General features: G+C 43.8%; 1 protein-coding gene across 1 annotated transcript in view; it reads right to left on the bottom strand.

The window, feature by feature from the left end:
• The window catches only part of ACSF3 (acyl-CoA synthetase family member 3), a 107,237-nt gene that overhangs the window by 78,986 nt on the left and 16,055 nt on the right, over positions 1–12,196 (bottom strand). Inside the window, exons 4-5 of the mRNA XM_060788413.2 lie at positions 2,699–2,853; positions 1,940–2,085 (exon numbers count right to left, since the gene is read on the bottom strand). Of these exons, the coding sequence (XP_060644396.2) occupies positions 1,940–2,085; positions 2,699–2,853 (301 nt within the window). The remainder of the gene's footprint in view (positions 1–1,939; positions 2,086–2,698; positions 2,854–12,196) is intronic.

Below are 12,196 nucleotides of genomic sequence, written 5' to 3'. Positions count from 1 at the left end.
GGCTGCAGTCATCTTTGCGTCTAGAAACACAAAGTCTGTCACTCCCTCCACTTTTTTCCCTCTATTTGCCAGTTCTCAATCAGTCTGGTTGCCAACATCTTGGTTTTTTTTTATGCTTAACTGCAACCCAGCTTTCTTCTTTCACCTTGCTTATCAGGCTCCTCAGCTCCTCCTCCCTTTTGGCCACCCAAGTGGTATCATCTGCATATCTAAGGTTGTTAATGTTTCTTCCATCCAGCCATTTTAACTCAAGCTTTGGATTCCTCAAGCCCCATACATCGTATGATGTGTTCTGCATACAAGTTGAATAGGGAGGGGGAGAGTAGACAGCCCTGTCATATTCCTTTCCCAGTCTTGAACCAGTCTGAGTATATAAAAGTCAAAGTATGTTTGTATGTTGTCTGTTTGTCTGTCTGCACCACAAAAATTATTGTTGGGTTGAGTGGCTTTGGTGATGTTACCGGATTGGCTGTTCCTAGGTGAAGTGGCCTTCTGTGATATCACCAGGAAAAAGTGACATGTGGATGAGGGGAAGAGAGGAAGGAAGGAATTAGAAATAGAAGTGAAGGAAAGAAAAAAAGAAGAGGGGGAAGAAAGGGGGGGGGGGAAGGGAAGGAACTGAAGAAAAGGAAGGGGAAAGGAAAGGGGAAAAGGTATGAGAGAAGAGATAGAAAGAAAGATAAAAAAAGGAGTGAAAGCAGGGGTGCAGTGGCATGTCCAACACCCGGTCAACACTGGATATATATATATATATATATACAGATAGATAGATAGATAGATAGATAGACAGACAGACAGGTAAAGGGAAAGGTTTTTCCCTGACATGAAGTCCAGTCATGTCCGACTCTGGGGTGTGGTGCTCATCTCCATTTCTTAACCGAAGAGCCAGCGTTGTCCGTAGACACCTCCAAGGCCACGTGGCCGGCATGACTGCATGGAGCGCCCTTACCTTCCCGCCAGGGCGGTACCTATTGATCTACTCACATTTGCATGTTTTCGAACTGCTAGATTGGCAGAATCTGGGGCTGACAGCGGAAACTCTTTAGGAGGAGCTTGAAGACGTGGTTGTTCCAGTGTGCCTTCCCAGAATAATGATTCCATAGCACTTTGTCCTCCAAAGCACTTTACATTTTTTAGGTCTGCTTGTATGTTTCCACAAACGCCCCATCACTTTTTCACCCTTGTTCCAGCATTATTTTCAATTTTAATTTTACATTTGGCCTTCCCACAGTTTTAATTGTGTGTTGTCTTAGTGTTAATGTTCATTATTTTATTGTCCATGTTTTATTTTTAATTGCTTGTATTGTTGTTATTATTGCTTGTATTGTTGTATTTGGGCTCGGCCTCATGTAAGCCGCACCGAGTCCCTTGGGGAGATGGTAGCGGGGTACAAATGAAGTGTTATTATTATTATTATTATTATTATTAAACTCATGCCACTCCCCAGATTTGAACCTGCGACCTTTCGGTCAACAAGCTCAGTAGCTCAGCGCTTTAACCCACTAGATAGATATAGATACATATAGATATATGCTTTTAATTTCCATGCAGACACACATTTACGTGTGTGTGTGTGTGTATGCATGTGTGTATTAAAAGAACAAATATATACATATTTATATGTTTTTCATCCATGCATGGAGATACATGTGTATAACTTAAATGTGCACTGGTTTTATGTGAGCTGCCTGCATCCCATTCCTGAGAAAAAGGCAGGATACAAATAAATATAGGAGACAGAGACCAGGTGATGAAAGGCTAGTAAAGAAGCATAACAACTCTTTTTGCTATTTAGTTGAGGAGGGGGGACTTTGCTGTTACACACGCTTAATATCTTTTATGGCACATACATGATTGCATCTACTTATATCATGGTGGTAGAAAAAAGCTCCAAGCAGCATCCAAAGCATTCCAGCAAACTTCAGGGACGGACTCTCACCTGGGACCCGAGGGCCACGCAGAGGGTTGGAAAGGGCCATCCCGACCTCCGTCATGCCGTATCTCTCCAGCAGCGTGTGCCCAGTGATGCTCTTCCATTTCTCCAGGATGGGAACAGGGAGGGCCGCAGACCCAGAGACCATCAACCTGCAAGCGCCAAGCAAAGCCAGGGATCAAAAATCACCTTTAGGGTTTTTCTACATCTTCTTAAATTCATAGGACTTACAAGGCTTTAGGAAACTGTCCTCTGCATGGGTGGCTTTTTGGGTCTGAGGGCCTCCACTTATACCGATTAGGGATGCATCTCCACTGTAGAATTAATGCACTTTGACCTCACTTTAACTGCCCTGGCTCAATGCTATGGGATGCTAGGAGTTGCTGTTTTACAAATTTTGCACATTGTGGAATCACTAAAGTAATCTGCAGGTTTTTTTAGACTTCTCTGCCAAAGTGGGCTCGTGTCTCACCAAACTACAAATTCCAGGATCCCATAACATTGAACCATGGCAGTTAACACAGTGTCAAGCTGCATTCATTTTACAGTGTAGAGCCTTGGTGAAAAAACTTCAGTTGCTGCAACGGGATCAGAGGTAATCCAACAGTGTCCCATCTGTGGTTTGGGTTTTATTTTTCCAATTTTCAACACTGTTTTTAAAGGCATATGTCAGGGAACAGAAAGTATGAAACTTATAATACAGTCCATTAGGAAACAGAGTGGGAATCACAGCTTCATCTTGAAAACAAAGTGGGGCTCACTTACCGAATGTTATTCTGGCAAACAGCACGGATGAAATCCTGGACATGAGGCTGTGTATAGTGCTGGCTATAATACTCGGTCAGTTTGGCGTAAATGGTCGGCACGGCCATGAAGACGTTGACCCGGTGGGTTTGGGGGTTCAAGAATGTCTCCCAAACCTGAGAAGGGGAAACAGAAGAAGAAAGGTCTTGAGGAATGACTCCAGCTGGTATTGCCCACAACCTTGGGTCCATGCCTAGTTAAAGGTGGACTGAGATGGAGGAAAACAGCTTGCTTGTCTTATCTGTCCCAAAACATTCAGTGTATTCAGGCTACAGGGATGCCAGGTCTCTTGCCTTATTATGGCATTCTGCACATCTGTACACATCAACTTGATGTAACTTCAAGCAACTAAGAGAAGACAATCCAACTAAGAGAAGAAAGTCCTCCTCAACTAAGAGAAGCAAATCCGACTAAGAGAGGTGATCTTCTCCAACCAGAAGACCCTCTTCAACTAAGAAAAGATCCAACTAAGAGATGCTCTCCAACTAAGGGAAGATTATCCTCTCCAGTTAAGAGGAAAAAGACCCAACTAAGAGAAGATCTTCTCCAACTAGAAGATCCTCTCCAACAAAGAGAAGAAGATCCTCTCCAACTAGAAGAAGATTCTCTCCAACTAAGAGAAGACTCTCTCCAACTAAGGGAAGAAGATCCTCTTCAACTTGAAGAAGATCCACTCCAACTAAGAATTGAAGATTTTCTCTAACTAGAAGATTCTGTCCAGTTAAGAGAAGATCCTCTCCAACTAGAAAAAGATATTCTCCAATTAAGAGAAAAAGACCCAACTAAGAGTAGATCATCTCCAACTAGATCAGTGGTTCTCAACCTGGGGTCCCCAGATGTTTTTGGCCTTCAACTCCCAGAAATCCTAACAGCTGGTAAACTGGCTGGGATTTCTGGGAGTTGTAGGCCAAAAACATCTGGGGACCCCAGGTTGAGAACCACTGAACTAGATGATCCCCTCCCAACTAAGAGAAGATTTTCTCCAACTAGAAGATCCTCTCTAATAAAGAGAAGATGATCCTCTCCAACTAGAAGAAGATATTCTCCAATTAAGAGAAAAAAAGCCTAACTAAGAAAAAACTCTCTCCAACTAGAAGAAGACCCTCTCCAGCTGAGATGAAGATCCTCTTCAGCTAAGAGAAGATCCTTTCCAAATAAATGAAGAAGATCCTCTCCAACTAAGAGAAGATCCTCTCCCACTAGAAGATCATCTCCAACTAGAAGATGATTCTCTTCAATCAAGAGAAAAAGACCCACCTAAGAGAAAATCCTCTCCAACTAAGAGATGACGTTGTTGTAGGTTTTTCCGGGCTATATGGACGATCCTCTCCAATTAAGAGAAGATCCTCTTCGACTAGAAGATCTTCTCCAACTAGAATATAAGGTAAAGGCACAAGTTTCCCCCAGAAATTAAGTCTAGTTGTGTCCAACTGGTGGTAGGTGCTCATCTCCATTTCTAAGCCGAAGAGTCGGCGTTGTCCGTAGACACCTCCAAGGTTATGTGGTTGGCATGACTGCATGGAGTGCCATTACCTTCCTGCTGGAGCAGTACCTATTGATCTACTCACATTTGCATGTTTTCAAACTGCTAGGTTGGCAGAAGCTGGGGCTGACAGCGGAAGCTCACACCGCTCCCTGGATTCAAACCTGAGACCTTTCGGTCAACAAGTTCAGCAGCTCAGTGTGTTTTTGGGCTGAGTAAAACAGAGTTGGGATGCGTTGGGAAGGAAGTGTGAATGGATCATAAAACCAAAGCTCACATTAGATCCAAGCCACAAGAAACAGCCACTTTCCATCAGAAGGGAAAAAGAAAGAAAACACAGAAGTCTTGCTTGCCTTGGTGTGGATGACACAAAATGGGTCAAGCTCTCCGCCTGGCCAGGTCTTTGGTCCTGGTTGAGGATTCAGGAGCATGGAGCAAGCAGGTAGCACAATGAATAATTAACCGTGGCTAATTTGCCCCCAATGCTGCCACTCTTCTCTCTCTGCACCGTGAGCTTTGTCAAAGCCAGAGGGACAAACCCCATCAATAAATCAAAGCCTTTTCCTCCATCTATGTTATGGCAACTCTTTCTTCCCTGTTGCTGACAAATGTATTCCCTAACAATTCATGACACTGTGGAGCTTCCTCCCTCTGCAATTCCATCCACAGAGGCCCACGGAAGAGCTGGAGCTTCTCCTTCATTGAGTTGCTTCGGTTTCACACTCTTTCCCCTTTGTACAGTACGACAGTTAGGCAGGGGAAAAAAAGAAAATGCATGGATATAGATGGGTGACATTTGGCTTGGAAACAGTACAAGTGAAAGGGATCTAGGAATTTTAGAAGACCACAAGCTGAACATGAACAAACAATGTGATGCGGCAGCTAAAAAAGCCAACACGTGGTCAAAGGAACATAGCACATAGATGAACACATGCTTAAATGACCACTTCCATGGCTCCATCTCACGGCTTTTCAGGTTATGTCCACAAAACTTTATCTAAATCAGTGTTTCTCAATCTGGGGGTCGGGATTTGAGGGGGGTTTCAGAGGGGTCGCCAAAGATAATCGGAAACATATATTTCCGATGGTCTTCAGAACTTCTTTGGCAGAGAAGGCGGAAGATCTCTCTGCCTGTCCTTCTCTTCCTTTTTGGAAACAGACGGCGAATCCTCCCATCAAAAGCCCTCCTCTGCTGTGATTGGCCAGTTTCTCAGTCAAGGGGAGGGCTCTTTCTGAGACTCCAAGCTGGAAGGGGAGAGTAGGTGTGCTTGGTGCATGGTGCGCATGTGCGGGACAAGGGAGAGCATGCAAGGCTGGAAGGAGGCTCATGGCAACGAGTCCCTTCAAGTCATGGGGGTTCTGCATGGGATGTTTGGCTCAATTCTATCATTGGTGGGGTTCAGAATGCTCTTTGAGGTGAACTACAAATCCCAGCAACTACAACTCCCAAATGTCAAGGTCTATTTTCTTCAAACTCCATCAGTGTTCACATTTAGGCATATTGAGAATACGTGCCAAGTTTGGTCCAGATCTACCATTGTTTGAGTCCACAGTGCTCTCTGGATGTAGTTGAACTATAACTCCAAAACTCAAGGTCAATGCCCACCAAACCCTTCCAGTATTTTCTATTGGTCGTGAGAGTTCTGTGTGCCAAGATTGATTCAATTCCATGGTTGGTGGAGTTCAGAATGCTCTTTGATTGTAGGTGAGCTATAAATCCCAGCAACTACGACTCCCAAATGACAAAATCAAACCCTTCCCCAAACCCACCAGTATTCAAATATGGGCCCATCGGGTATTTGTGCCAAATGTGCTCCAGTGAATGAAAAAACATCCTGCATATGAGATATTTACATGACAATTCATGAATATAGCAAAATGACAGTTATGAAATAGCAACAAAAATAATGTTATGGTTGGGGGTCACCACAACGTGAGGAATTGTATTAAGGGGTTGCAGAATCAGAAAGGTTGGAGCCCCCAGTGGCATAATGGGTTAAACCCTTGTGCCTGCAGGACTGAATACTGACAGATTAGAGGTTTGAATCTGGTAAGAATGTGGATGAGCTCCCTCTATCAGCTCCAGCTCTCCATGCAGGGACATGAGAGAAGCCTCCCACAAGGATGGTAAAACATCAAAACATCTGGGTGTCTCCTGGACAACGTCCTTGCAGACGGCCAATTCACTCAACTCAGAAGCAACTTGCAGTTTCTCAATTATTTCTTTATTTTGGGCATTTGTACCCTGTCCTATCTCGACTTCTGCAGAGGGACTCAGGGTGGCTAACAAACCGGCACCCCATGGTGCCCACAACCGAAACATAAATATACAATAATAATAATCTATACAAATAAAAATGTAATGTTCGTTTGTGGTATCCACAGAACTCAAAAACCACTGGGGCAATTGGCACCAAATTTGGACACAACACACCTAACAACCCAATGTATGTTCTCCACTAAAAAAAATTGATTTTGTCATTTGGGAGTTGTAGTTGCTGGGATTTGTAGTTCACCTACAATCAAAGAACATTCTGAACCCCATCAATGATGGAATTGAACCAAACTTGGCACACAGTTCTCCCATGACCAACAGAAAATACTGGAAGGGTTTGGTGGGCAGTGTCCTTTGGTTTTGGAGCTGTAGTTCACCTACATCCAGAGAGCACTGTGGACTCAAACAATGATGGATTTGGACCAAACTCTACACGAATACTCAATATGCCCAAATGTGAACACCTGTGGAGTTTGGGGAAAATAGAATCTTGACATTTGGGAGTTGTAGTTGCTGGGATTTATAGTTCACCTACAATCACAGAGCATTCTGAACCCCACCAATGGTGGAATTGAACCAAAATTGGCACACAGTTCGCCCATGACCAACAGAAAATACTGGAAGAGTTTGGTGGGCAGTGTCCTTTGGTTTTGAAGTTGTAGTTCACCTACATCCAAAGATCACTGTGGACTCAAACAATGATGGATCTGGACCAAACTCTACAAGAATACTCAATATGCTCAAATGTGAACACTGGTGGAGTTTGGGGAAAATAGAATCTTGACACTTGGGAGTTGTAGTTGCTGGGATTTATAGTTCACCTACAATCACAGAGCATTCTGAACACCACCAATTATAGAATTGGACCAAACCTCCCACACTGAACCCCCATGTGGGCCACAGCAACGCGTGGCAGGGGACGGCTAGTATAGCAATAAAACAGTATAAACAGTTGCTCCTGATATGAAAAAATATCAATCGCTCCTGATATGAAAAAATTAGGAAGGTTAAGAACCACTGCTCTAAATGAAGACTAGCTTGTCCCATTCTGCCAAATTTTCAAAATAGTCATAAGAGACAGGCAATATTAATGACATTTAATGACATGATGGGATGTGTCCAGGGGAGATGAGCAAAATGGCCAAAGGTCTGGAAACCGTGAAGTCTTCTGAGACGTGGCTTAGAGCTAGGTAGCTTTCGCTTGGCAAAGAGAAGGTTAAGAGAGGATGTGAGAGCCCTCTTTAAATATTTGGAATTTCAGAATGAAATAATAACACGTTTCCTTCCGTCTATATCAAAGGAAAAGCTCTGCAACCCTTAAACAGGGGTGTCCCTTATAATAAAGCAGACCTGGCAACCCTCTGCCTGGATAACAAGGGAAAAGCTTTTCTGGAAGCGCAAAAGTAGGAGCCTTCTTCCTTTGCCAGGGTCCTGTCACTCAAGATGGGAACACAAAGCTTCCTTGGAGATCAAAAGAGAGAAGTAAAGGGATGATTTAACATGCATTAGGAGAATTGTTGCTTGCAAATGGGCCCTTTTTCCTTTCTCAGTAGCAACGTGAAATGATACACCAATTTACATCTGGTTTACCAAAGAGCCGCTTTGGCTCTTTGGTAAACCAAAGGGGCTGAGGAGGAAAAGAAGGGGGTCGGTCTCCTTTTGTGTTTGTCATTGTTTCTGAATAGGAAATTTGACTGGGATTTACAAATAATAAAAAAGTGGGAAAGGATGAACAGATATCATAATGACAGAAAAAGAGACATATCAATTAAGAGGCATTTTGGTTAACTTTCATGTACAAAATGCTCCCAATGTACCATATAACCAGGTATATATGTATGTATGTGCATGTACATACATGTGTAGACACACACACATATATACATACATATATATATGACCTTAGGCAAGTCATATTCTCTCAGACTCAGATAAATTCAAGGGTAAAGCCCACCCCCACCCTCCACCCCCGAATAAATATTGCCAAGAAAAGTCATAATTTGGAGTCAGCTTACTCAAGATTGCTGTGAATTTTCCAAGCTGTATGGCCATGTTCCAGAAGCATTCTCTCCTGATATTTCACCTGCATCTATACCTATTTTCACTTTTATTATGGATATAGATATGTCACTTTATCTCTTTTACAAGAGACTCAAAGCAGCGACAAGAAATGCAAAATTGATTTTAAAAACAAGCCCTGTGAGGAGATCAACATAATCTTTCTGTAACACAAAACTAGAAGACACCAAAAATGCTAAAAAATTAATAAAAGTCAATAGAGACTAAATCAGTGTTTCACAAACTTCCTAATGCCGCGATCCCTTAATACAGTTCCTCATGTTGTGATGACTCCCAACCATAACATTATTTTCGTTAGGTTCTTGTGGGTTTTTTCGGGCTATAGAGCCATGTTCTAGAGGCATTTCTCCTGACGTTTCGCCTGCATCTATGGCAAGCATCCTCAGAGGTGTGAGGTCTGTTGGAAGTAGGAAAAATGGGTTTATATATCTGTGGAATGGCTGGGGTGGGGCAAGGAGCTCTTCCCTGCTGCACTTAGGTGTGAATGTTTGGCTGATCACCTTCATTAGCATTTGAAGGCCTGCCTGAGTCTGGGAAAATCTGTTGCTGGGAAGTGTTAATCTGTGCCTGGTTTTTTCCTCTCTGTTGTTTAGCTGTTATAATTTTAGAGTTTTTTAATACTGGTAGCCAGATTTTGTTCATTTTCATGGTCTCTTCCTTTCTGTTGAAATTGTCCACATGCTTGTGGATTTCAATGGCTTCTCTGTGTAGTCTGACTTCAACCAGAGAAGTCAGCCATAGCAGAGCACCTGATGAACCAGCCTGGACACAGCATATTATTTGAGAACACAGAAATGCTGGACCACACCAGCAACCACCATGTCAGACTACACAGAGATGAATTGATAGGGTTTTTTTTGGGGGGGGGGGGGGTTTGTCGTGTCAGGAGTGACTTGAGAAATTGCAAGTCGCTTCTGGTGTGAGAGAATTGGCCGTCTGCAAGGACATTGCCGAGGAGACGCCTGGATGATTTGATGTTTTTATCATCCTTGTGGGAGGCTTCACGAGGAGCTGGAGCTGATAGAGGGAGCTCATCCGCCTCTCCCCGAATTCGAACCTGTGACCTGTCGGTCTTCAGTCCTGCCGGCACAGGGGTTTAACCCACTGCGCCACCAATTGACAGTGATTTAGGGGAGATGTAGTTCAATTACATCCAGAGAACACTGTGAACCCAAATGACTATGATAAAGGGATTCCTAAGACCATCAGAAATCTGTGTTTTCTGATCGTCTTTGGTGACCTCTTTCAAACCCGCTCACAACCCCCCAGGGATCCAGATCCCCAGGTTGAGAAACACTGGAGTAAATAAACTAGACCTGATTCTAGAATTGAGGCATTTTTCTCCCCTGCCTTCAGAACTCACATTATTGGTGTTGATTTTATTTTATTTACTGTCTTATTCCCAATATAAGGACTCAAGGCAGGTTTGTGGCTTCAAATCAAAAGAGCTGAAAAGAAAATCCAAATGACTTCTGACCCCAAGTATTGTGGTTAAGGGACCTCTAGGAGTCATATTAGCCATGTTGCTGCAATGCCAACCCATCCTCTTCTAAGTCTATGTTGGTGAAGGTGGAAGACCCTGCAAAACGTCCAGTAGGCTGTGCAACTCCCAAACAGCGAGGCTGAACCCACATGAGGCACGGGTAAACCTTTTATTAATAAATGATTAATGGGCAGTCATATCCTTTAATAACTTCCAATAAAAAAGGAAGGCTAGGAAAAGCTTGCGCGAGGCTCTCCGAACAGATGGTGCCGCAAAGTGAATTATAACAGGTACGCCAACGCAAAAAGGGGAGGCCGCCCCCTTCCTTTAATAAAAGGGGCCGGGTGTCAATAGGATGTAAAAGGAGTGGGTGGTTTTTGCACCTCGATGAGTGATGTCTTCTAGGAAGGATAGCAATAGAGATGGAAGGCCCCCAGAAAGCCATGAAGTGGAGAGACAGAGAAGTTGCTACTCCTTTGCTGAGGAGCCAAGGTGTTTTCTATAGCAAAGGGCCAAGCGATGTCACGAAAAGAGGGATTATTATGGCAATGACATCCTCGCAATCCCCTGCTGAGCTTGCCTGGCGATCCTCTCAAACGTGAAATGCTCAGACCAACCTTGACTTGCTCTCTAAAACTCGACAAAAACAAAGCTTTGCCCTCGAATCACCTTATATCCGCTTGGCTTTTTGTTTCTTTTATGTGCTGCCAAGTAGGTTCTGACTATGAAGAAGCAGGAGAGGGGGGGGGGGGGAAGACTAATTGGTATGTTTATTTAAGCCTGAGCTTTTGTTGGATGTGAATCTACCCATTTAGATGCAATCCCAGTCCCTTTCTCCTTTTTATATCACAAAAGACGAATACAGCTGCTTATAGAATCATAGAATTCTAGAGTTGGGAGAGACCTGGTGGGCCATCCAGTCCAACCCCATTCTGTCAAGAAGTAGGAAAATCGCATTCAAAGCACCCCCGACAGATGGCCATCCAGCCTCTGCTTAAAAGCCTCCAAAGAAGGAGCCTCCACCACAATCCGGGGCAGAGAGAGAGTTCCACTATTGAACAGCTCTCTCTCACCATTAGGAAGTTCTTCCTCATGTTCAGGTGGAATCTCCTTCCTTTCCTGTAGTTTGAAGCCATTGTTCCATTGCGTTCTAGTCTCCAGGGCAGCAAAAACCAAGACTGCTCCCTCCTCCCTATGACTTCCCTTCACATCTTGATGCATGGCCCTCATTATGTCTCCCCTCAGAATTCTCTTCTGCAGGCTAAACATAGGCCGCTCCTCATATGGCTTGTTCTCCAGACCCTTGATCCTTTGAGTCTCCCTCATCTGGACACATTCCAGCTTGTCAACATCTCCCTTCAATTGTGGTGCCCAGAATTGGACACAGTCTGATTCCAGGTAAAATGGTCTACCAAGGCAGAATAGAGGGGGAGCATGACTTCCCTGGATCTAGGCACTAGGCTCCTACTGATGCAGGCCAAAATCCCATTGGCTTTTTTTGCCACCATATGTAATTCCTGGCTCATATTCCCCTTCCTCCCCACAAGGACTCCAAGATCTTGCATTCATCCCTGTTGGACTTCATTGTGTTAGTTTTGGGCAATCATCTCTCTCATCTGTGAAGATGGTTTTGAATTCTGCTCCTGTCTTCTGGAGTATTGGCTATCTCTCCCAATTTGGTGCCATTTGCAAACTTGATAATCCTGCCTTCTAACCCTTCATCTAAGTCATTTATAAAGATGTTGAGCAGAATTGGGCCCAGGAAGAAACCCTGTTTATGGCACTCCACTTATCACTTCTTTCCAGGGTGAAGAGGAAGCATTTGGGAGAAGCACCCTCTGGGTTCGTTCACTTAGCCAATTACAGATCCACCTAATCCTAGTTTGGCCTAGACCACATTGGACTAGTTTCCTTACCTTGTCGAAGCAAAGCCTCCCTGAAATCCAGATATGCTACATCCATAGCCTTCCCTGCATCTACCCAGCTTGGAACTCTCTCAAAAAAACCAAAACGTAAGGTCCCGCTACATAGCATTGAACTACATTATATGAGTCTACACCAGGGGTCCTCAAACATTTTAACCAGAGGGCCAGGTCAGAGTCCCTCAAACTATTGGAGAGGCAGATTATGATTTGAAAA

Source organism: Anolis sagrei, chromosome 8 (assembly GCF_037176765.1).
Source record: "Anolis sagrei isolate rAnoSag1 chromosome 8, rAnoSag1.mat, whole genome shotgun sequence".
Lineage (NCBI taxonomy): Eukaryota > Metazoa > Chordata > Lepidosauria > Squamata > Dactyloidae > Anolis > Anolis sagrei.
The sequence above is the reverse complement of the archived record's forward strand: the minus strand, read 5'-3'. Positions and strand labels throughout refer to the sequence as shown.